Here is a 26,057-nt window from a genome sequence, read left to right on the forward strand (position 1 = left end):
ATTAAGGAAAAATGAATATGACTTTGGGGGATCATCGAGGAGTATATGCAATGCTCAACCACTGAATTAAATAAACAAGTTATATTTTTTTTACAAAATCTAATATTTAAATTAAGTTGTGATCGATCAAGGAAAAACACATGAGACTAAGGTGGTGTTTGGTTTGCTGGAACCCCTTGGAATTAGGGGGAATTGGAATTCAATTCCACCACTTTCTCATGTTTGGTTCAAGTTTTCAAAGGGGGAATTGGAATCCAAATCCATTAAGGGAGGGAAAATAAATTTCATCCATAACATGATGGAATTGAAATCATTTGGAGGAGGGAATGTGAAATTTGACCATACTAAACTCACCAATCTTTTAGTATTCAGGTCGGATTTTTTTTTAAAAATTTGGGATCGGGTTGAATTTAAAAAAAAAAATCGGGGTCGGGTTAGGTTTTTTTTAAGTGTGATATTCGGGTTCGGGTCGGGTTTTTAAGTGTGATATTCGGGTCGGGTTTGGGTTTATGGTGAAAATACCCGACCCGACCCGAAAGAATATATAATATTACCTTATATATTTAGGAATAATTACAATAATACCCCTCTATATATAATTTTTTTCAATTAAGTCATTGTTTTTATTGAATAAAAATATTTTTTTATTATTTCGGGTCGGGTCGGGTGAAACTTTATTTTGGTTGGGTCGGGTCAGGTCTCGGGTGGAGGTTCCCTTGTTCTCGGGTCGGGTGGACCAAAAACCCTACCCATGACCATCCCTAATTGGGATGATTTTAACTTATAATGTTTATTAGTATGATTTTTATAATTTATTGAAATGAATAATCAATCAATAAAATAAAAATTTAATATTTTTTAAATTTTATAATATATTGCTACATGTAAGTTATAAAACAAATTAAAATTAAGCAAAAAAATAAGAAAGACAATTATGTCATTTTACATTACTGAAATAAAAAATACCCGACCAGACCCGACCCGAAAGAATATATAATATTACCATATATAATTAGGAATAATTACAATAATACCCCTGTATATATATTCAATTAAGTCATTGTTTTTATTGAATAAAAATAATTTTTTTATTATTTCGGGTCGGGTCGGGTGAAACATTATTTTGGTCGGGTCGGGTCGGTCTCGGGTGGAGGTTCCCTTGTTCTTGGGTCGGGTCAGGTGGACCAAAAACCCGACCCATAGCCATCCCTAATTGGGACGATTTAAACTTATGATGTTTATTAGTATGATTTTTATAATTTATTGAAATGAATAATCAATCAATAAAATGAAAATTTAATATTTTTTAAATTTTATAATATATTGCTACATGTAAGTTATAAAACAAACTAAAATTAAGCAAAAAAATAAGAAGGGCAATTTTGTCATTTTACATTACTGAAATCAAATTCATCTGACATGTCAGCGAACCAAACAAAATAAGGAATTGGATTCAAATTCAATTTCCTGCCAATCAAACAGGTTTCAGATTCCAATTCCTACAGATTTCAATTCCTTCACAGATTTCAATTCCCTCAAAACATTACAGCAAACCATACGCCACCTAAGGGAATTTGAACCTAAAACCTTTAGCGAGTGGGTGTAACGTCCTACTATCAGGCTAAATAAGATATTAAGAAAAAATGATATGAACGTATACCATCAACTGTCGTTAAATCAGTTTGAAATTTATTTTATTTTAGTGACCTAAGTAAAAGCGTCTTAACAATAATTACCATTATAGTTTAATCTATAAATACTTTACATGATCCAAATGTCAGAAAAACTTTTTACTTTTTCAAAAGATCTTCATATTTTTTTAAAAATATATATATATATTTTGAAAAAATTTATGAGAAACAAAGCACCGAAAAAAAGAACATATTGAACATGAACAAGAATCACTCTAGAATCAGCTCAACACTTGGATCTGATTGATTGAATGGCTGTCGACACTCCACAATGTAAGCTTTTAAGAGATTCCTGAATTCCAACCAGTCCTAACATAAAAAATTAAAATGATGGACGTCAACAATGGAAGTTCTTGAATTCTATGTTATTAATTCTCTCCCTAAAACAAGTTCTGCATTACAGAACAAAGCAGAAGAAGCTCTTGGTCATAACAATTGCAACATCGACCGGCATAAAAGAAAAACGGAAACGGAAATCAAGTTCTTAAGCTCCTGCTTCAGGAGACTTGGCCTGCCTCCGCAGCTCATCATCAGCATTTCTCAGGAATTGGTCCCAACCACTGCCTTCACTGACATCCAAGTAATCATATGGAACTGCCGTCTTCAAACCTGGCCGAACAGCGCATTGGCTCTCCACAATTCTCAAGTTCAAATAATTTCCTTCCCCCGGATTCTGTTCCAATTCGTCCCAAGTGAACAGCAACGGCAATGTAAAAGCACCCCAAGGATTGAAATCCAACACCTTTACTCGTTCATCCTCTGTGACATAAACATCAAACGTGTAATCATCTGATTCAAATTTCAGCCTCACGTTGACATTAAAGAATTCTTCAATCAACACTTGAAGATAATTTTTCTTCTCACAAAGAACTGGATAAAATGTAGTGACCTCCCGCTGCGAAATTCCAACAAGCTTCTGTCCCCTTACAAAGCAACGGAATTCCATTTCTGGTCGTAAAGACGGGTACCATTTACGGAGGGCAAGGAAGAATCTTGGGGGTCTTGAAATGGTTTTGTCACTGCACGAATCATATGCATGACATAGATCATGGATCAAGGAGTCAGATGCGCGAAGCAAAAGAGCAATGTCAGTGAATGTAGTGCACCGAAGAGTCCCGGATGTGCTTATCCATGCAGAGTCCTTTGGTGCACTCCAATTCAACTTGGGAAAGATTGCACCCCCGAGGGCTTCAATTGACTCCTTAATCTTTAACTCAAGTTCAGGGAAAGAAGGTGGCGATGAGGGTTCTGCTTCGTCTCCGTATACTTCTGATACTTGATAATCTTCTTCCTCATCTGGATTATGAATTCTATTCGGAAAGGCATCCTCGTTTGAGATCGAAACAGGAAGGACGAAAGGTCCCGAGTCATCAACCAGGTACTGGACAAAAGATTCAGGAAGCTCATGAATCAAAGTCCTAATCGCCACTGATTTAAATTTTGGGTACCATTCTTGAATCTGGCATCGGTTTACTTCTTCTTCCTTCATAGCTGCAACAATGAAACACTCTTCTACAAAGTAAACAAAGAGAGTGCGAGACGAAACAGAGTAACAAACAGTAGGATTCAAAACAGAAAATAAAAAATAGCAGACTGATGCATGTAACTCTCAAGTAGAAATTAATCTCCAATTAGGGTTTCAAAATTACCTTATTCAATTTTCTGGTCTGTCGGAAACTTGAAGGCAAAACTGGCTCCGTGCAGCTATTGTTGTTGGTCCTGCATAGCCCACCCAAAGGTTCAGGCCGGTCGAAGGGGAAGGAAGGGATGGGAGGTCCGGGAACACCAACGGAAGACCGCGGCGGAGTGGAGCAGCTAGGTCAGGCACTGGGGGATAACTGAGCTGATCAGGATAAAAAATCCTTTCTTTGGGTAAAAATCGTTTCTGAGGTCTCTCAATTTAAAATTAGATAAACTAGTCCGTAACAAAACAAGAGGAGCGATTAATTTTGAAAATGAACAATTAAGAAAATTAATCCTGCAATTAACGGTTTTTTTAAGCAATTATATATAAATTTAGTTGAAATAATAGCAAATTTAGTATCAATATTAATATATTATATTAATTTTAAAATATATTATAAATTTAATCTCCAATATCTATTAGATGAAGAAGAATATGTTACATTTATTAAAATTAGTTTAAACTGACATAATATGTATATATTAAGGATTAAATTTATTATTGTGTTAATCAAAATTACCGAAAGTTGATGGAGAACACTAAATTCATGAATATTTGTCCGTGTTCAATTTTTAAAATGAACAGTGATTATATTTCTATTTAGAGGATCCAACTTCAAAATTGAAAGTCTTCCAATGTCTTTTACTATTTATTAAGACATCCTTTCCTTCCTTTTAAGATGATTACGAAAAGAAAGAGACAACCTCAACAACACAGGTTAAGGCCCGTGACAAACCACAAACGGGTCTACTTCTGTTGCTTTACTGCTTATTGTTTGAGATATGAAGATTGTTTTAAGCTCATTATTTATGGTATAGAAAACTGGGTTTAATTTTGTGTTCAGTGCATTAGATGCAGGTTAAACTTTAGGAAGCAAATTCTTTTATGATCACTGTGAACAATGATGAGCTGTATTACTTCCAAGGATTGATAAAGAACATGGTAATATCAGCCATTCGTTCATATCAAGCAGCAAGTGCATTATTAATCAAGTCCCAAAGTGCATTAAAATACTTGAGATGCATATAACCCGTGAAGGGTCAATGTTAATCAATTCGCAAAGTGCATTATTATTACGACGTTCAACATCATCTGGAACACTGAAACCTTTCTCATGCTCCAGAAGGGTTTCAGATTGCAAACAAAACTAGATTCAAATCCTTCCTGTCTAGACACTTCGATGACCAAACTTGAAACTCATTCTTCAGGGGAATCAGAGCGCAGAGCTGATATTAACCAATAGATATGCCATCAGAACACTTCTCATTAATGGAAAATAATGATATCAATTCTGATAGGGGACTAAAAGTACAGCAGGAGAGACCAATCATTTGAATCATACGATTAGCTTAAAATCACACATACCACTATCCAAGACAAGTGAAGATATGGTTAAATACAAGAGAGATGTAATCTGATCAAACAAGAAAATTCCTTTTTCATTTTTATAGTTTTGCAACATCATACAGCAAATAAGGAATTCTATATATATGTTTAGAGAGATATGCAGAAGATAATAAATCCTACTTCAACCTATGTATATATTGCAGCTGCAACGTGATGAGAAAGCTTGAAAGCAATTTGAACTGTGGAAATGACAGACGATTCACACAAAATAAACTTCATGACTTAACATCCTATACTAAAGGGAATTCGGAAACTAACAGCTCATAAAATATTTAGCTATCAAACTGGAAGCCAGTGACAATTCATTGACCAGATACGGTTAAGGTCCTTAAGGATTCATGCAAGCAAAAGTACAGCTGATGTAATTTGGTCTGATCAACTTGTTTCCGATAATTATGCCAAATAAACCCACAATATATGAGCTTTGTGTGATCGAGCAGTATATTAAAGAATTTAAGTTACATTCCACTGCAATTGTTATTTTTTAATCAGGGAAAATTACCCAGCAAACAAAGAATTTGGCAGATGCAAGCATAAATTAGCACGCTGCAAAAACCCATCCAACTAAACATTGCATCAGGTTAGAAAAGGGTACTGAAAAATCCAACTAGCTGCAGTTATGGATTCAAATGAGGTATTATCATATTTTATTGAATATTGGTCTTCTATTGCAACCAGATATTAAGAAGCAATTAGAGAAAGTAACAACCAAACACCCATAATTTAATATTTAGGGTTTCAGTTTAACTTCAATCCCGTGCATCTTTCTCTATTATTAATTTTCTTTTGGCTACTAAAATTAACATCAAAAGCGCGAGATTAAACAGACTTCAAATATACAACATTAGATGTAAATTCAATAACAATAATAAAGAATCCAATAAAAAAAACAGCGGGATTACAGAAATGAATCAGAATGAAAAGAGCACACCCATATGAGATGATATGAAGAAGAATGAAAGGAAACATACTGGGCTTTCAGGCTTGCATCGGTCCCTTGGAGATGGAGAATGGACTTTCTCACGAGTAAGGGCTTCAGTCTTGTAAGGTTCCTTCAAGCAGTTCCTCACGAGGTTGGCGCATATGTTGGAGTAGGTGATATAGGTCATGCCGGCTGCACGCCAGAACGGAACCGCCGCGTTCGACGCCATTTTTCTTTCTTGGGCTGTGTTGTGGCTGCGAGTACTACGAAATTGTGGGAAATGGGAGAATTGTTCCTTCCTCTTCTTCTTCGCTTTTCAACGGCTGATGCTTGATGGGGCCTTTACTTGCTTTATTGCTGGATTTGGGCCTATGCTTCATTATATACATTTCTATCCCTGTAAGTATTTTTTTTTGGGTTATGTCATCATTTAGACATATGATAATATCACATCAACACTTTATGTATGATAATATTACATCATCATCACTTTGGACACATTGTATAGTTACATCATTATTTTGGACACATAAGACTTATCACGTCAGTCCTTAATTGATTGTTAATCAACTAAAGGTTTTTATTCACCTAATGACATTTGCACCAAAATAAAATGTTGGGTATCAAAACCTTTTTAAGCAAAAAGAAAAGAAAAAAAAGAATCATTGTATTATTTAATCAAATTATGGGCATTTTTTTGGCATTATTTTTTTCAAACTTAAAATAAAAAAACTTTAAGATTAAACTGAATGCAAACACACAAGTTTAAATTCATAAAAAATAATATTATTAATTTTAATATTTTATTTATTTAAATTTATTTTATAAAAAATTAAAAAAAATGATTTGAATCATTATTATTTTCTTTTATAATTGGGTTTGATTTAAAACAAATTAATTTTATATGAAAAAATAAAAATTGAATCGAATTGTGAAATTAGATGCCTAAACAGAATAAAAATCGAGTCGTAAAATAAAAAATTCAAACCGAATTAAACATCATAATTTAATTTGAATCAAATATTTTATTTTTTTTTCAATTTCATTGTTCAACCCTATTGTTTAATTTACATTTGCATGTCATATGAATAGGAGGAAGGCGACGTAACACATGAAAACAAGCTTTTGGGCATGATGCTAACACAACCTTAACAGCCACATAGGAGATGCAAGTACTCTCTATCACCACCATGCATCTCAATAATCACTCACTGAGCTTGACATCTCCCCTTGCACCTTGTACGTTTCTGCTTGGACTTATTTCATGAACCCTAACTTGATTCTTCTTTCCATGTATTTTAGAAATAGGGTTGATGAAAGAAGTCAACAATATCACATGTGTGTTGAATAAATACGACGATTTTGGCTACATAATAGCGATATATTCGATGTGAATTATCAAGATTTTTCCTCTGACCGACCACCTAATGTTGCCTTTAAAATCCAGCCGCCCAATAATTTCAAAGGGGAATCGTATTTGTTATTAATGCAAGCAGCTCTCTGGGTTCCCAGTTGACTAAACAATCGCATTGAGTTCAACACATTAGTTTTACATCTATTCTAAATAATCACATTGTTATTCTCATAGGCCCAAGATCTAGGTCTAGGTGATTCATATATTGAATTTGATTTGATTTTTTATAATTATTAGTATCCAATTTATTAATCAATTAATTTGAATCGAGTACTATAGAAGTGAGGATAACCCTTTTAATCTAATTTGTTCCACTCGTAAACGTCGAGATTCGAAACCTTAACCTTATTTAATGAATCTAGTGTCTCGTTCAAATAGATCAACTAATTATTGATAATTTGATTTTGATTTTAAAAGCAACAATGCCACGTTATTTTGAAAAACTCAAAGGCTGAGAAGAATCCAATGAAACCTTTGAATGATGACCAAATGGCTTTGGATCCATCAACAACCCCACCATGGGAGAATCGATGGAAGCTATCGAGTTCTTTGCATTTGTTGTGACAAATATGATGTGAAATACACTAAAAAGGGACCTTGTGTTATAATAATTGGACCTGTTTGTTGCTTTTTCCTTGGATTGTATTACTATACCCACCTCATACGAATATGATATGAGTATGCCAATTCCGACCGAAAAGCGATATTAATAATATTTTGAATAAATTATACTAGAAACCATTGAACTTTATATAATGTATTATTTATATCATTTAATTTTTAATTGTTCTAATTATAGCATATAATTTTAATTTGACTACAATTTTATCACCAGACCACGTTAAAATTCAAACGAAGGAACAAATAACACTATTTTAGTGTGCCTATTGATACTTAAAACAATGTTACTTTAGACTAAATTTTAGGGGTATCATTTTCTTCGTTAAATTTTAAAAATTTTGACATTGCACTTTTCAATCGTCTCTTGTAATAAGTCATCACTGGTCGTCTTTCGCGACAAAATCGATATCAAAACGTTTGTATTTCTATTCTCTCTCTTCTCCTAAGATTGATTTTCCATTAAACTCATCCAAAATTGATGAAGTTAAACAAACAAAAAAAAATCACCATTTTAAGGATTTAGGGAGTTTTTCAAATTTGAGGAGTTTAGGATGCTTGTTCGAAAATTTGAACGGTAAGAATTATTATTTCGAGAAGATGAACAACATATCTCAAAATTAGTATTGTTTAATGACCATCGGATGAGATCGGAGTATTAGCACGTCAAACTTTGAGTGAGTTTCGTGGAAAATCAACCTGATAAGAAAAAAAATGAGTAAAATGTGAATATTTTGATATCAATTTCTTCTTATTCAAACAGAGGATAATAGATGAACCAAAACAATCCAGTAATCAGAACTCCTTTTTCTGTCATGCTATTAATTTTCTCTCTCTACATGATCTTATTCACAATCAGAACAAAAATTCAGATAAAACCAACTATTTCCTTTTGATAAACCCAAAGCCTTAAAAAAACGATTTAGCTTAACAACTCCATATACATCAGTGAGCAGGTCACCAACTCCTACTATTCAATCCCAGTAAGAAAACTGAAAAATGAAATCAAAGAACCCAGAAGAGAAAAAGATGAAGTAATATTCTTTAGGAATACTAATTCCCTACGATCATCATGGTGATCTCCAGCTTTGTAAGCCGAGGTCATTGTGTTTCCTCGAAGGGCCGGACATGGAATCGGGAGATGTCGAGGCAAGAACCCGACGAAGTGGCCTACGTAAGGAGATTTCGGGTTTATTTTGAAAACGTTGTTGTTGGTGGCCGTGGTTCTTGAACCATGACAGTGGCTAACCATGAACGTAAGCATTAACAAGAGCCAGAGGAGAAGTAGTGGAACCAGTTGCCTCCTGCAATCAACCATCATGCTGCACCTCAAGAACAGTAGAAGACCAGGGGGAAATAGAGTAAAAGAGAAAGGGAAATGTGAAGAGAGAAAACAAAAGGGCGAGCTTTGAAACAGAATCATATGTGCTTTCTACATAGTACAATACTAGTACTTAGTAATACAAGTAAACAGAGCGTTGATCTTTGATGACAATGTATGTAACAATCTTGTTACTGGAGCTATGACTCAATCGGTTATAAACGCGTAGAAAATAAGTTAGAGGGAAGGTATGGGATTGAGAGCGAAAGGAAGGAAAAGTTTTGGGGGGATGGTGGGCCGACTCTTATGTTATTCTTCCTCTTTTTTATTACATGGTTAGGTTGGGGTTTGGTCCCACTCCAATAAGGAATTTCAACTTTTCTTAGTTACTACTACCCTATTTTGTAAGGGTTTGTCCCAGAAAAGACGGACTAATATACGGTAAAGAAATAACTCGATTTGAAATTTAATAAGATTTAATCTGTCACGTCGTTTTTTAGTCGTATATTAGTTCGTCTCACAACAGAACCTCCCAAATATAATACACAATACTTGCCCATAATATATATAACCAAAAATCATATTTAACATATGATTGAATAATTCATTTAACTTTATTTTCTTTTTGAAACATTTTATTATGGGTCAATATGGCTCATGATTAACTAAAAAATTATTGACATGTTTAATGCTTGTTGATAATGTGACAAGCATGATGGATTGAGCGGGTGCGATTGCACCACTTAGAAATTTTAAAACCTCTTATATTTTAAGTATTTTCCTTATATTTATATGGATTATCTAATTTCGTAACTCTTGAGGTTTTATAATTTTGCATCCCAACATTTTTAATATAATTTCTTAGGTTCACACCTTCTGACATAAATCCACGCGTGTTCCTAGTGACAAGTCTTATGTGTTTAAAAGAATATTGATGTATTATTTATTACTTTAGATACGTGACATGTATTATTTATTACTTTAGATACGTGACATGTACTATATATCACTTTAGACACGTGATATGTATCACATCATCACTTATGTACATGTGACATATTTCACAATCACTTTAGACATGTGATATGTATCATATCGTCATTTTAGACTGACATATTTCACATAATCACTTTAAACATGTGATATGTATCATTTCGTCATTTTAGACACATGACGTGTATCACATCATCACTTTGAACATGACATGTATCACATCATCACTTATGTATAGCGACAGTGTCATGTTATCACTTATGTACATATAAGACTTATCACGTCAACACAAGCTTTAAACGCTAGTCAATTAACGATTTTTATCTAACTATTGCTAATTTAACCTAAATAAAATGTTAAGACTAAAATACTTAAAAAAATTTAAAATGAAACTCGAGGTTGAAGTTACTAATGAACTATTCTAACTTGTGATAAACCATAAATTATTGATTCAATTTTAACCTATGGCCTATCCGACCGCATTAATAAAAAATTACAATTAATGAGTTGATGCTAAATTTGTTGTTACATTATAAGGGACAGACATTTTTCTGTTTGAAGAAAAACAATTTCTCAAATGGCAATAAAGGATGCAAAGAGAAATGGGGGCAATGCCTTAAACTTTACTCGGTGCTTCCATCACACACAATAACTAAATTCAATTGTCAGGTACACCCATACCCTTTTTCATACAACCTATTCAACCTACAACACCTCGTCAATAACCTTTGCCTTTCCCCTCTCTTCTCCTCTCCTTCCCTTGAAATTGATTGGATTTTCTTTTCTGGATTTTTTAAGGTATAATGTTAAATTAGTCTCTCAATGTTTTCTTAAAAATTACTTTTACCTCTATTCTTTTTTTTTTAGCATTTTGACCTTTGATGTTTCATTTTAGGGTAAGAAAGTTCCTAATTGACCAATATTTACCCTAGCTCTTTTTTTAGAATTTGGCCCTCCTACGTTTTATTCTAGAGTGAAAAAGCTCCTATTTTGGAGTGGTAATCATTGTTAACTAATTTCATCCCATTTAGGGGTATTTTTACCTCAACATGAGGTTGGAGGTTAAAATGTTAAAAAAAATATGGTCAAAATAACTTTTGTCAAACGCTACGGACCTTTTTTGACATTATATCTTTTCTTAAAACAAAGCTTATGATTTATTAGATAATCATATTAACATGTAACGAGCGTAGAATTCTACGTCATTCTAGGAATGAAAATAATATAATTAACAAAAAATATAAAAATGAAATTTTAGAGAGTACAATCATCCATCAATCCCGTAATCCATCAACATTGGGGAAGGACATAAGTTCATTTCGACTATCCCATGCTTTGCTTTTGTTTATTTGTTAGTTAGGTTTATTTATAGATGCCATTAGCTAATAAAGTGAATAGTGGGCATGGTCTCTTGAATGGATAGAAATTGCTTTGATGTATCACTAAAGTCTTGTAATACATTGTCACACTGATTTGAACTGTGTTTTTGGATTTGGGGGCCCATTTTTTAGAGTAAAAAAGGAGAGTTGAGACATACAAGTAGTTGTATCCGTAATCCATCAACATTGGGAAGGACAAGTTCATTTCGACTATCCCATGCTTTGCTTTTGTTTATTTGTGTTAGGTTAGGTTTATTTATAGATGCCATTAGCTAATAAAGTGAATAGTGGGCATGGTCTCTTGAATGGATAGAAATTGCTTTGATGTATCACTAAAGTCTTGTAATTACATTGTCACACTGATTTGAAACTGTGTTTTGGATTTGGGGGCCCATTTTTTAGAGTAAAAAAGGAGAGTTGAGACATACAAGTAGTATCATATGGGTTTCTCCTTTTTTCTTTTGAGCTTTCATCGTCTTCCAAAACCTTCATGACAAGCTTTGAGGTAGACATGTTCAAAGGTTAATCATTTATCGTGTCTATAATAATAAGATCTGAAATACAACTCGAAATATCAGAAACAAATCAAATAGGAGAAAACATTTAAGGGCACATTAAGCCAATCCATGTGCGACCATGTTAGCTTCTCTCGTCGAACACCGATTAAAACTTTAACTTGATATAAATATTATTACAACAACTAATAATTAATGAATTTGAATACATCTGATTTTAAACTAACAAGTCGTGGCGTTGGATCTAAATTTAGGATTTTAAAGTGATAAGATAATGTATAATACAATAAAATAGTGTGGGATAAAGGTAAGATATGTAAAATACGATTTAAAGAAATAAAATAAATATTTTATACATCAAATTTTGTAGAACTCAATTTCAATTCTATTGTTTGGTTATTGAATCAATATTATGAATAACGAATTCGTTTATTTGGACCATGGACCAACTTTATTTCTTTACAATTTAGGCTGCCCATTTTGGGCCTTTGAATGTTAGATACCATATCTATTACATTCTTTAATTTGGACTTAACATATATAAGATTATTATTTAATGAGCTCTCGTAATGATTTTAGTAGTAAAAAGAAAAACTATTCTTTGTAAGCTACTCATGTAAGAGCAACATTGTCTGCATATATAAATACTATAAAAATAACTTAAAATATTTTTCTGTCCAATTTAAAATATTACGCTCTGGATAAAATTTTCGATTATAATTAATTTTTACTATTTTTAAACTTATATTAACAAATTATATTTTAGAATTCAACTATACTAAATTTAGGGTGGTAAAGAAGAGAAAGGGAGTTAGGAATAGAAGGGACCCCACCAGTCCATATTTGGAGGATTGGAGTGGGAATTAGCCACCAACAGCAACAGCAACAGCAACAGCAACAGTCTAAATTTAGGAGTTTTTAGTCTCCATCTTTGAAAAACTGTCGGCTGTTGCAATCAACTGTTCCACCTTGTTTGACAATTAACAATTTAGCATCATCCCACGCCCCTACATCTTGATCTCCATCTTTGCCTGCTCTTTTTTTAGAATTATTTGTATGAATTCATTTAAGAAGAAAAGAGATATAATGATTAAATGAGGTTTGTAGAATATGAAGGCAAACCCTAGTCCCATTACGTAATGTGAAGCTTTCGGTGCTATTGCAATGATGGTTGTAGGATTAAGTGCGTGCAGAATCGGTTCTAAATTTAATTATTGTAACCAAACCCTCCCTGTAATTGCATGATGGGTAATGAAAGAGTCAATTACTCTTCTTTACATTATCTATTGCATTCTACTTTCTTTTACGGATCCATCCATACCAAATCATCTACTCGTAGAAGCCATGCAAAATAACTTAGTAGGCCGTCTTCATCTATCATGGCCCCCACATAATTGCTTCACCTTTAAGACACTGTTGAAAAATAGCCTCTTCTCTCAAAATTTCAAATTTCAAAGTATATTTTATTTAAAAATAGAAAGAAAAGTTATCATTTTAGAGAAAAAAATATCTATCGATAATGAACCAAATAATTAATAATCAAATATAATCTCAAGTCATCTATATACGGGTATAGATTTTCATGTGATATTTAAACATCATTTGTCTCGCTAATGGTATTTTTTTGTTGCTTCGAAGTTAAAATTTGTAACTCTATGTAATTTTGTTCAAATATATAATTTAACGGGTTGAGTCATGTATCCATTTAGCCATATATTTTCGACTCAATCTTTACTCATGTACATAAATTATTTAAAATATATTAAAAATAATTAATAATCAAAATATTTTAATCTTAAATAAAATTAACGATTCAAATCTTATCGTTGTAAATAGAATAAATTAGATTGAAAAGATTACCTTATAATAAGGCTTTGAAAATTTTGATTTATATTAAACGATCAATAAATTGAATATGATGAATATAAAAAAGAACATTAAAAGATAAAATTCATCAGTATCAAAACATGTAATATAAAAAAGAATATTAGTTTTAATATTTACTTTTTTTGATAAATTTAAGATAAATATAAAGTAATATTTATTCGAAAACTTTTAATCATTTAACAATAAACGCTTATACACATACTTACTCATTACTCAAATTCAGAACTTCGAAAATAATAACAAAATTCTAAACCACTTTGTGCAGTTTTAACATTTACAAACATCGACATACAATGTGAATCAATTTATATTAATAAAATAATCTTCAAAATCTCGAAAATTAAGAATAGAAAATTTCAGAATATTAATACTGTCATCTGAAATTATTAAAATGTTATTATGAAGAATAAGTTTTATAATTTAATAAATAAAACTTATAAATCGAATATTTTGTTAAAAATCATAAATAAAGCTCAGAACTTGCCAATAAATTAAAAAGGGAAAGAAACAACAAATTTCACAGAAATTAACTTTAGACGGGCGCGGGGGACATAAAAAAGCACTCCCAAAAAAAAAGCAAGGGTGCTCGGTTCTTCCCCGTGGGTCCCCCACCTTCTCATCCTCAATCACGGATGTATATTTCTCCTTCACTTAATCTCCACCGTTCATTGGATAGTGATCAGTTATATTTATTTTCTGACATTTATCCCACGGCTCAGAGTTTCACCCCCAAAATCTGAACTTACACGCGCGCGAAGATTCCCACCCACTCTCTTTTGACCGACGACTAAAAAAAATAAAGGAAAAATAAAAGAATATTATTTATTAAAAAATTAGAATAAGAGAGAATTTTATGACGTCAGTTATCCTTTGACTAATTCTCTATCTTCTTTAAACCCGCACCGTTCTCTCCCTCTTCCAACTCTTACATTTCCTTTCTTCCACTTTCTCTCTGAAATTTTCATTTTTCTCTCATTTTCTTTCCTTCCAAACAAGGAAAAAGAAATATTTATACATATGGGAAGAGGACGAGACGATTTGCACATTACCGTTCCGAGTATTTTTCGGTGTCCAATTTCGTTGGACGTGATGAAATCCCCGGTGAGCTTGTGCACGGGCGTAACCTACGACCGAGCCAGCATCCAACGGTGGCTGAACAGCGGCAATAACACGTGTCCAGCCACCATGCAAATTCTCCAAAGCAAGGAATTCGTGCCGAACAGGAATTTACAACGGCTCATTCAGATCTGGTTCGACTCAGTTACTCGCCGTCAACTCGAAACCGATTCGGCGGCCAATTCAGCTGTTCCTTGTCAAGATCAAATCAATCTATTGGTCAAGCAGCTAGACAACAACAATTTCTTTTCATCGTTGACGAAGATCGTTTGTTTTGCCAGAGAATCGGAGGAGAACCGCGAAATCCTGGCCAGTATCGACGGGTTTGAACGCGGTGTTCGATTTCATGAGAAATGTGGAATCGGACGTCAAATTAATCGAACAGGTGGTTGAGATTTTAAATTTGATGTCAAGTAAAGTTTTGGAGAAGAAGCCGTTGATGGAAACAAATTGCTTGTCGAAGATCCTTCTGGTTCTACAACGAGGAAGTTTGGATTCGCAAATCCAGTCGATTGGATTACTGAAGTCCATTGCGGTCGATGGAGAGTCCAAGCTCAAAATAGCCGAAGAAGAGGGATTACTACAAGAATTAGTGAAATCATTAAGCAAAGAGAAGGATCCAAGCTTGATCGAAGCGAGCTTATCTTGTTTGATCGAAATCGCAATGCCCAAAAGAGTGAAAATCAAAGTAATCCAATCCAGAATAATCCCAGGATTAAAGAAACACTTGTCCGAGCCAAACACGAGCGTTTCCATAATCGAGAAGTCATTAAAACTGCTGGAAACGTTGTCATCTTGCAGGGAAGGGAGGGTTGAGATATGGCACGATTCCATATTGCTACAAGCGATCGTTCAGAAAGTGTTGAAGTATCTAACAAAGTGACGGAGCACGCAGTGACGATACTCTGGTGCGTTTGCTATTTGTTTAGGGACGAGAAAGCGCAAGAAGCGGTGGTTAGCAGCAATGGGATGACCAAGTTTTTGTTGCTGATGCAAAGCAATTGCTCGGCTGCCGTTCGACAAATGTCGGCGGATTTGCTTAAGATTTTCCGGGTTAATTCCAAGTCTTGTTTATCAAGTTATGATACTAGAACTACCCATATTACGCCCTTTTGATGAAAACAAATCCGAGTTTGTAAATCAAAGAAATTTTTTGTTAGTGAAATATTCAAACAGAAAATTCATTTGAATGGTACAATTGCATTACATCGATCGATTCAATTTGGTGTTGCATTATGATAATTTTTGGGAATGGTGAAATTAATGACTCATTCATTGCTCTCTTTGTTTTGTTGAATGTCAGATGGTACAGTTTTGTTTTGATTTTCAACTAAGAACCGTCAAAGCTTTGCAGGGTCTCATTCAGTGAAAACACTCATAAATAGTTATAACTGCAGCAATTTGCAGCTTCAAGTTGTGGTACTGTCTGCTCATAGTCCACTGTAAATCGTATATTGATTCACAGTGCCAATTGTTTCTCCGGACCATTTTTTGTGTAAATCGTATATTGATTCACAGTTGCCAATTGTTTTCTTGGGACCATTTTTTGTTTAAGTTTTCAGTTTGAAATTGAATCGGATCTAACTTTTAAATATAAAAACTTTTTATAATACTTAAATTTAAGACCTCTTTCAAACAATTTGAAGTATTTTCATTGTTTGTGATATTGAATACCTGATTTGAAATTGCTTGTAGCCAGAGAATCTAAAAAGAAGTCATTAATTATAGGTTATTATTTTGTGATGGTTATTTTCATAATAAAAGAAAAGAAAAATAAACGGAAGAAAATAAACAATAGCCTTGAATGAAACATATATAAGTTATTAATATTTGTGTCAGATTTAAAGTAATGATTATTTATTTGATAGAGTAAATTAACTAACTATATATTCATTCCGTTACAGTACTTTTTCTCTTATTGTTTTTTTAAAAAAAAAAATTTAAACTTTAACTATATTTATTTTAAATATTTTATACAATTAAATGTTATAAAATGTATATTTAAAAAGGACTTGATTGTAGTTTTTAAAAATATATTTTTAATGTTTTTATCAAAAATAAATTTTAAATAATAGTGAATCAAAGATCAAACAATTGACGAAAAGAAGTCAATAAGTGATAAATTTAACGAGAGAAAAAGAATAACAGATTTTATTGGTGATAGGATAGACATCAGCCAAATTAAGGGATTAGAACTGGGACGGAATAAAGATTAAATATTGACAAGGGCTAGAATATTAGGCTATTTAAAAAAATTAATTATTAGGTATTCATACTCAAAATTCAGTATAAACTAAGCGACCTTAGTAATTAAGGAATTGTTGTTATTCTTGAGGTCCCGAGTTTAAGCATTGTGTATGCAAGGGTATGAACGTTTATAATTAAATAGTTGAGAGATTTTGTATAGATAGTATATTGTATTTACCCCATATATATATATATACTCAAAATTCACGAGACAACACATAATTTGTCTAGTATTTAAACTTACAATGACTTAAATTTTTACTAGTCCAAAATTTGAGAACATGATGTTATCATTCTTTAGTTTGACCCCCTACTCGATTAAATATTTAATAAATTCTTATATTTTTAATTTAAATGTTTATTTTTATATGAATCAAAATACTACAAAACTAAAATTATATAGAATATACTAAATTTTAAACAAGGACCGAGTCTCTTTGAGCCTCAACCTAACTCTGCCCCTGACTACAACTATTTAGAGGATATAAAATTTCAAATACTTGTAAAAATGTTGGAGGCCTTGACGAGCTAGGGAAAAAAATTGAAAACTTAAACCAACAAAAAGGTGACAATCGAGACGTAAATTGCGAAATAAATCCGAAAAAAGGAGAGCAAAAACAAAACAAAGAATCCCTGGCAAGGAGGAACTGTAGGGCAAAGGGGTAAATATAGGAAGAAGTTGGAGAAACAAAAAGGCAAGTAGTGTGGGTGGGGTTAGTTAGAGAGAAAGTAACAACATAAGGACAAAGTGGCCGGAATTGCTGAAATGGAGTTTGCTTTTGCTGACTGTAATCTCAACACTTAAGACCTTTAATTAACATGAAAACAACTTGGTTTTCTCCCCCACAGCAAGTAATGAAAGGGATTGGAATCACAGTCTGAAAGAGAAATTTGTTAAAAAGAAGAAAGAGAGGGCACATAGATTGACCAACGCCCCCACTTTAGTATCATCTTTAAGCAAACATGAGAATGCACTGAACCCTTAATCTACAATTAACAACCAAAATACATATAAACAACAGCTGCTTGTGTTGGATTTGGGGTTTGAAAAAGCTATGGGATTTGGTTCTTTCCAGCAGTTCCCCTTTCTTTTCCCTTCGGGGTTCTCCATTATTCATATATGCCTGATTCTTTTTAATGTTTAATCAATATTTATTAAACGTACAACAACTGAATAATAGTTAATTACTGCACATAGATAAATCTTAATCAATCCAATAAATGAATGGGAGGCAAGTTGATGGCTGTAATTTAGTAGGATGTCTGATGATTCCGTGGCAACATATAAATTTTGAGCCTTTAAGCCAACATATCTTGTATTTAAAATATTAAATCGTGTTTGATGGGGTTTTTGGACTGCAAATTGTTGTTTGTAATTTTGTGGGACGTGTCATGAGGCGAAGATGCTGGGTATCATTGCAAACGTCTCGTTTTCACGTGGGTGAAGTGAGAGTTTTCCTTTTTAATTATTAAATTTAATGATGGATTGGTTTTGTTGGAGAGAAAGAAGGTGGATGTACTTCAACAATCACATGAAATGTCGTATTTGAAGTTGATGGGCGATGGGGTGGGCTCAACAGAGCAATTGAAATTTTGAATTTGATGTGTTAATTTGATAATGAGGGTTTATAATTCCATGGCTCTATCTCCCTGTTTCTCTCTTCTCCAATATAGTAGGAGTGGAGTGAAAGCGAAATTAATGTTGTACTTTTATTATGTATTTTTAGAATAGTTTACGCGTGTGATTCATTTAAACAATTTATGTGTCTGTAACGTATTTATATTTTTTTATATACAAATTTATTAATTTATATAAAAAAATTTACGCATTAACAAGTTTTCTATGAATTTCGAACTTTTTTTTATATTTGCGTGGTATTTATTTCCCTGTGATTTTGTGTATTAATTATTTGCCTAGCACTTTTTACTAAAACATATTGGGCTTTTCATTGTGGTTTTGAGTTACCTAGGCCAGTCCATTTGTCCTGTAAATTCAATTTGACCCAATATCAAGGGGCTTTGTATATTTATTTTTAATTTAACATACGAAAGTTGTGACTGAATAGATCACTTTGAACTATTGAAGCTCCCTTTGCGTCTGCAGAGCCGCATCCGAGACTCAGAGACAGATAGTGATGGATAGAAGGAATGGGTAGAGATACTGCATCATATCTCTATTGATAATTTATTTTTATCTTTATAAAGTTTTTAAGTTTGTTCTCTTAAAAATTTATAAATTCATTTTCGTAACATAAATCATGTGTTTATTTTTTCGATCTAGATGAAAGAGTATAGGCACTGCACCAAATCTCTATGTCCATTGGAGTGGCAACAACAAGGGGGATGTGATCAAGGGTTTAAGCAACTCTGGATTGTTTTACACCAATAGTTCGTCAAGCGAATTAAGGGCCATCGAACCATGTCTCTGTTTACTGTTATTTATTGTGCAGACGTGTGCCCCACCAGCTCCTCGAAAATGTCTACGTGACCGGCTAGGACTGCGATACGAACGGCGGCTCCCTTCGGGGAAAGGCATTCGTAAAAATGACACATCTGAATAGTTACCTCTATCAATACAAGTTCTTAAACAAAATTATATTTAACATTGTCTAAATATTATGATTATCATTCCCAGGAAAAATGATTCGTATCTGTTAATATTTTTTCGTGAGTTGTGAGCGACCAATAATCGATAAGTTTTACAGTGCGTACCCTTAATATAAAACAAAAAAGACGTTATCGGTTTGTTATTATTAAATAACAAACTGGTAAAAAATTACTTAAAACATTATTTCTACCTAAAACATAATGTTTTTTAACATTTCCAGTCTAACAACAAAACTGGTAAAAAATAACAAACCGATAAAATGTCAAATTTAATAAAATCGATAAAATAATAATATTTTTGATAATTTTTTACATATTTATTATTTAAATAATAAATAAACCGATAATATTTTTAACAGTATTAAGGTTACCCCAATAACCCTCCTGTAAGCCGAAAATAACTAACGGATTATTGTGCAATCGTCATCACTCCAATCATGTCCCAAGATATAATAAAATAAAATAATGTGCAACTAATAAATTATATCTGTATAGTTTTTTCTTCAATGTAAATAGTAGTAGTTAGTTTTATTAAGAAAGTAACATTAACACAATAAATTAGTTACTGTGATCACATATGAATTATTTAAAAATTCAAAAAAGATAAATACAAACAGATCTAACAGTATCGACAACGATTCAATAAAAGATCAAACTTTTAAAAGACGACACAATTACAGACTAGAGTCAAGCATTATGACAAAATTATATTCGAACGCATACCTCGTATCTAATCCAACCAAAGGTCCAAAGTAAGAAAAATCAACATACTAACAAATAAACATCATGATCATCAATCGAAACATCATCAAATCGAAGGATGAAAAAATTGAACAAAAATGACCAACAACAACAAAAAAATGAAAAATACAGAGAAAAACATATCATGCCAAAAAAACCATACCATAAATGCATAGTGTTAAAAATTAAAATACAACCAAAGAGAAAAGATATGAAGATAAAAGAAGAAAAAACACAGACAATCGATGATTAACACCAAATTAATTCCCCCAATATATATATGATGAAATTCTGTTTAGAAAGTTAATATTTATAAATTAAATATTATTGGCATTTTCCTGCTGAAAAGGGAAACCTAAGCTTTAAGTATAGACTGTTATTGGGGAAATGTTAATTAATTTAGCAGAGAATAAGAAATAATAATTGCACCGACTTTCGTGCTCTTGGTGTTTCCAAAGTCATAATTTTCCCAGAAAAGATTCACTTCATCTACCACCAATTTTGGTCCTCTCTTTCCTTCTCTCCCCCCCCCCGCCGCACGCAAAAAAACCCTTATTCGCCGCTCATAATCAGCCATGGATTCTCAATTTCCGCTGGCGGGACAACCCCAAAGCGTCAGCTTCAAATCCAAGGTCCGCGCCCTGCTCCTCTAAAAGTCAGCAAAGATTCCCATAAAATCAGAAACGCCACACCCACATCCCACGCCGCCGCTTCTGGCCAACCGCCAGCTGCTGCTGCAGTAGATCAACGCCATCAACCGATAATCATCTATGCCGTCTCACCCAAAGTCATTCACGCCAACGAATCCGAGTTCATGTCCATCGTCCCGCTACAGGGTCTTTCATCCGGAGACTTCTCTGGCGGCGGCAAGTATCCCCGGCTGCAAGGTTGGCAGTGACGGAGAAGGCAAGTCCGAGTCCGAGAGAGAAGATAGGGACTCAGAGATTTTGGGTGAAGGTGGGATGGACGAGGGTCGGATTCGACCGCCGACAGGGACTTTCGCCTGCACCGGAGACGTTGCTGGCAGTATCGACCGGGACTTTCTTTACACCAACTTCGGAAGCTAGATGAGTCTCCTTGGCACTGGAGCCCGATGATTCGTGGAAGTGGGTTCATGATGTCGCCTTAATTTCTTCTCCAAATTCCGACATTTTTGCTCAAATTTGGAACTTTTAGCCATTCTTTTTCAATATCCGAATCAATTTTGGGTTTGCAAATTTGGGATTCTATTGTAATATAAGATTCAGGGTTCATCAAATGTAATAATGCTAATAATGCCATAAAGTACTAACTTTTCCTCATATAGCATTATAAAGAGATTAATATTTAGAAATTTAGGGTTTAGGATGGTAGCTTGTTTTCAGGGGATTTGTACGTATTTTTTCTTCTAATTGAGTATTTGGATTTGAATTTTAATTGTAAAGTTCGATAATTTCTTGGAACAATGATGTTTATGATGACAGAATGATTGTCCATATTTCCTGCCATTTACTTGCTTTCATCTAAAACTAGTGAATCTTAAGATGAAAATGAACAAACAGTTCATGATATTTGAAAAGAAGAGGAAGAAGAGAGAGAAGATCCCAGATTCCAACTTCCAAGCATAGCAAGATTTTCTATTTCTATCACCATCTCAATCCCACCACTTGGAACTCCAAGTTTGGTAACTTACAGGATATTCAATAATAGCTTCTACTCTGATGACATTGGAATTTATCAGTACATATTGTCTAAACTGACTGATTATTCCTCCTAAGCTAGCATTGACCTAAAAATCTGGAAATACGTGTGTGTGTAAATATTTCTCAACTTTGGTCCCATCAGAGCAATCTGGTTACCACAAACTGGAAAATGTGACTTTATACCTAGTGTCACAAGTCACAACTGCTTACCAGATACTAGTTACAAACATGTCAAAGTCTTGAAGAATCACTTGTTTGATAAAGATTGCTCATTGTTGACTAAGACAACATTCCCGTATTTATGTATGAAATCAGAAATGATGATAATCATGATTTCAAATGTAACTCGAGGCATGCTTGAGCAATGAAAATTATCATACCTTATTTTGTCAAAATGAAAGCAACGTAGGAGAAGGCTGCACTGGATATCTCTTCATGTCCTTGCCACCTCTGGGTTCTATGTTCTTCCGATCAATGTATCGGTGGATATCTTCTTACGAGATGTTCCCGGGTTCGTTTAAATTGAAGACAGCTTCATTGAAGTCACCTCTAAGTTTAGAAATTAACTCCTATTCCCTTCAGTTTACCCATTTGGTCAGTTTACAAATCCAAATATAAGCCACTTCTAAGTCACATTTGTTTCTATGCAGATTACAAAAGTTCAAACATCCAGGAATGCTTTTTTCTTGGCACAGAGTAATGATGGTCATGTCCATGACAGAGATCTTTAGAAGTCACCCCATGATAAGTTAATTATCATGAAGACGAGCATTTGTATTAAACCTAGGATCATCATCGTAAACCCGTCAACATTTGTGGCTTTCAGTACACCCCTGCATTGACCGGGCCAAAAATAGAACATTAATTTTATTTCAAACAATAGCATTATATTGGCATTAACAGAAACAATAGCATATATTGGCATTAACAGAAGCTTTACTGAAAAAACAAATGTTCAACAAAATCCCATTTTAAATCTGTTAACACTATTTCAACAAAATTCATTTGTGCAAGACTTATGTATAGTACAGTTCAATAGTGTCAGTGGCCTTGGATATATTTAATCCTAGTCAATATACCTTCTGGAAAGGGGTGTAAACGGGCAGTGTTGCTCACAAGCTTCGGGTTTGGCTACAAAAAAAAATCGAATTTGGTTGAGCAATTTTCAAGTCGAGCTCAGGCAGCTTGAGTTATTGTGTGAGCTAACTCGCACATCCAGTGCCTTGTTTGTAGTAGTGAGATTAAACAAGCCGTTTTGTTTCTAATATATATATTATTGTTTGTAATTAGTATTAGAAAATGACAATTCAAATTCGAGCTCGAGCACAAACAATTGAGACCAAAGTTGGGAACTGAGCTCGTATAAAAAATAGCATAATAGAGTGATCTTGAGCAGTTCTATCTTTAGCTCCAATTGAGCTAGAGCTTTAAAGATGGAACTCGATCAAGTTCGAGCTGAGTTTTGAGCATTAAAGCAATGCAGCAATAATACACATAGAAAGAGATAAGGTTATAATTTTGATGAATAACCCACTCGTTCTTTCCGTTATTCCTTTTAGTCTTGTAAAAAAATGGGTTCTTCCAATGTAAAACAAAATTCCAATGGCTTTTGCAACTTTAATCGTTCCGACCAAGATTATTTTCTTTTCATAGGCATTTCATTTCGCTCTGATGTAAGAAATTTTCTCAAAGGTATAAGAAAACATATAAACTACAATAAAGGAGTACCATAAAGTACTGTAAATGGTCAATCAAGGAAATATAATCTCAGTAAAAAAACCGAAAAGACTTCTGAAAAAGATAAGAAAAATATCAAACAAAATAAAATATTTACCCAGTGTAGTCAGATGAGCGTTCAAGCCCACTGATCCTGCCTAAGAGGATCCACGAAAAATATTACCCCCACCAACCAGAATTGCAACCTGTGGACAGGTACTTAAAATGATTTAGACATATAAAAGATATCAAACAATGTGTTCTAATCTCTCAGTTAGCAATCCCGTACAAACAATGAGTAACGCTTTCTTGCTAAGCAACGTACTCTGATAATATTTAATAATTTTATATCAAGCATTTATCAACTTACAAGTCCATTTAATTATAGTCTGCTCAACTTCATTACCAAGCAAGATTGATGCCATTTTATTTTGTAGTATGAATTGTCTATCCTACTCGCTTTTCTTATGAATCCCACAACCAAATCTAAAGAGGATTAGAGAAGAAAAAAAGGCAAAAGTATATAAACGAAGAAAGGGCATCAGACTGGCCTAAATGCCCAAGCGAGTTATAGATCCATCATCTCTTACAATAGCCTATGTAATCTGTATCCAGGCAGACACTTCATATTTCAGTTATTATCAAGAAAATAAAATATAATACACAAACTTAACAATTATTCACATGAACCTTTGGGTCAATGTTTTGAGACTGATCGCCTACAGGTGCTTCTCCACTTACCTTAAGCAAGACCCTTTGCATTTATAAGATGGTTTGTCAATCATTTGCATTCCAAAGGGACCCATGGATGGCATGTAATGCCTGCAAAAACAAGGTGGTTAAAAATGTTTAGCAAACCGGGGGGTGGAGGGGATCCAATATCCACTACTAAACCACAAGTATGAATCAAGAATTTCAATTAAATAATCCTCAGAACAACAATGACGGATTGCACTCTCAAGCACGAAAGATTATAACAGCATCCTCAGTAAGCTTTTTTTTTAGGAGAAATAAATAATTCTGATTCATTAACCTTGGAATCACCGAAGGAGAAAATCAGTCTCACGTATTAACTATGAGGGGGTCCCTAAAATGATTTCTTATGCATGTAAATGCACCGACCAACATAGCTGAAGACTGAGAATCGTTATGAATTCTGCACCTTTCACATACCTTTTCCACTGCAAAGATGAGCAAAAAGACATGCATGAGACCATAGAACATAGAATGGGTTTAATATACAACAAGGATGGTTTTGGACATCCAACTGACACAACATGACCCCAAATGCTACTTTATTGCACTTGAGAGAATAATTTGACTATTAGGGATTAAAAGACATTTTTGCACATGGCTAAAGTCCTCCATAAAATGCTAGTTTCCATACAACAACAATTCCATCACTTTTACATTAGTCATACTAACTTCAACTTTTTACAGAGATTCTGCAACTGAAAAAGGATTAACAAAAATTGACATATATTGTTTAAAGAGCAAATACAATTCCACTATTTCCCGATTTCTACTGATATTCAATATAGAAGTAGAAGAATTTTGGAATTTCCACCTTTTTCTCGTCATTAATGCCCACTTGTTATCAGAATCATAATAGAATTACCAGCATAAGCACATAACATTGAATATTTCATCAAATTCTAACAATACAAGACCCGCCCTGAGCATCAAAACTCAAAGGCTAAGACAAACTCCTACTGCCCAGAGAAATTTTCACAAACATCCAAAAGACATAAACAAAGATGAAACGATGAGACATACCTCAAGTTCATGGGGTCTGGGGGGAGGAACCCGGCTCGGAAGAAGCCGAACAGTTGATAACCAATCGTCTAAGTGAGCGCTGCTGACTCATAATTAAGCTATCTTGGTGATGGGTTTTTACAGGAGTAGGACTTGAAAATGATGATGAACATGAAAAGATTCGACCAAATGAGATGACGGGTAGAAAAGAAGTGGAGACTGCCATGGAAAAAACTAGAAATTTTCTCTTTAGAAATAAAAATTGAAAATTTGATTGATTACTTCAAGAGAAACTGTGTGATGCGCTGCTTCAACTTGGTGTCGCCAAAGTGATCAGCTTTATGAAGTTGGGTCATAAACTA

General features: G+C 33.5%; 2 protein-coding genes and 3 pseudogenes across 3 annotated transcripts; 2 read left to right on the top strand and 3 right to left on the bottom strand.

Annotated features, from left to right (window-relative positions):
• Positions 1-2,092: 2,092 nt before the first annotated feature.
• Positions 2,093-3,516, bottom strand: LOC120147405 (cell division cycle protein 123 homolog). 2 transcript variants are annotated; one of them, XM_039160779.1, is made up of 2 exons: positions 3,341-3,516; positions 2,093-3,198 (listed from the first exon to the last, which is right to left on the bottom strand). In XM_039160779.1, the coding sequence occupies exon 2, from the start codon at positions 3,178-3,180 to the stop codon at positions 2,176-2,178; it is 1,005 nt and encodes a 334-aa protein (XP_039016710.1). In that variant the 5' UTR covers positions 3,181-3,198; positions 3,341-3,516; the 3' UTR covers positions 2,093-2,175. The 2 variants fall into 2 exon arrangements, with proteins under 2 accessions (XP_039016710.1, XP_039016709.1); XM_039160778.1 differs by having other exon boundaries at positions 2,094-3,182; positions 3,341-3,515.
• Positions 3,517-4,421: 905 nt separating this feature from the next.
• Positions 4,422-6,042, bottom strand: LOC120147430 (ATP synthase subunit epsilon, mitochondrial-like). The gene is made up of 2 exons (XM_039160812.1): positions 5,754-6,042; positions 4,422-4,601 (listed from the first exon to the last, which is right to left on the bottom strand). Exons 1-2 carry the CDS (start codon positions 5,931-5,933, stop codon positions 4,506-4,508), a joined length of 276 nt encoding a protein of 91 aa, XP_039016743.1. The 5' UTR covers positions 5,934-6,042; the 3' UTR covers positions 4,422-4,505.
• Positions 6,043-14,676: 8,634 nt separating this feature from the next.
• LOC120147645 lies at positions 14,677-16,134 on the top strand (annotated as a pseudogene).
• A 4,923-nt stretch (positions 16,135-21,057) lies between these two features.
• On the top strand, positions 21,058-21,903 carry LOC120147658 (annotated as a pseudogene).
• Positions 21,904-24,054: 2,151 nt separating this feature from the next.
• Positions 24,055-25,987, bottom strand: LOC120147464 (annotated as a pseudogene).
• Positions 25,988-26,057: the final 70 nt, after the last annotated feature.

The sequence above is a fragment of the Hibiscus syriacus genome, unplaced genomic scaffold, assembly GCF_006381635.1.
Source record: "Hibiscus syriacus cultivar Baekdansim isolate YM2019G1 unplaced genomic scaffold, ASM638163v2 tig00110940_pilon, whole genome shotgun sequence".
Lineage (NCBI taxonomy): Eukaryota > Viridiplantae > Streptophyta > Magnoliopsida > Malvales > Malvaceae > Hibiscus > Hibiscus syriacus.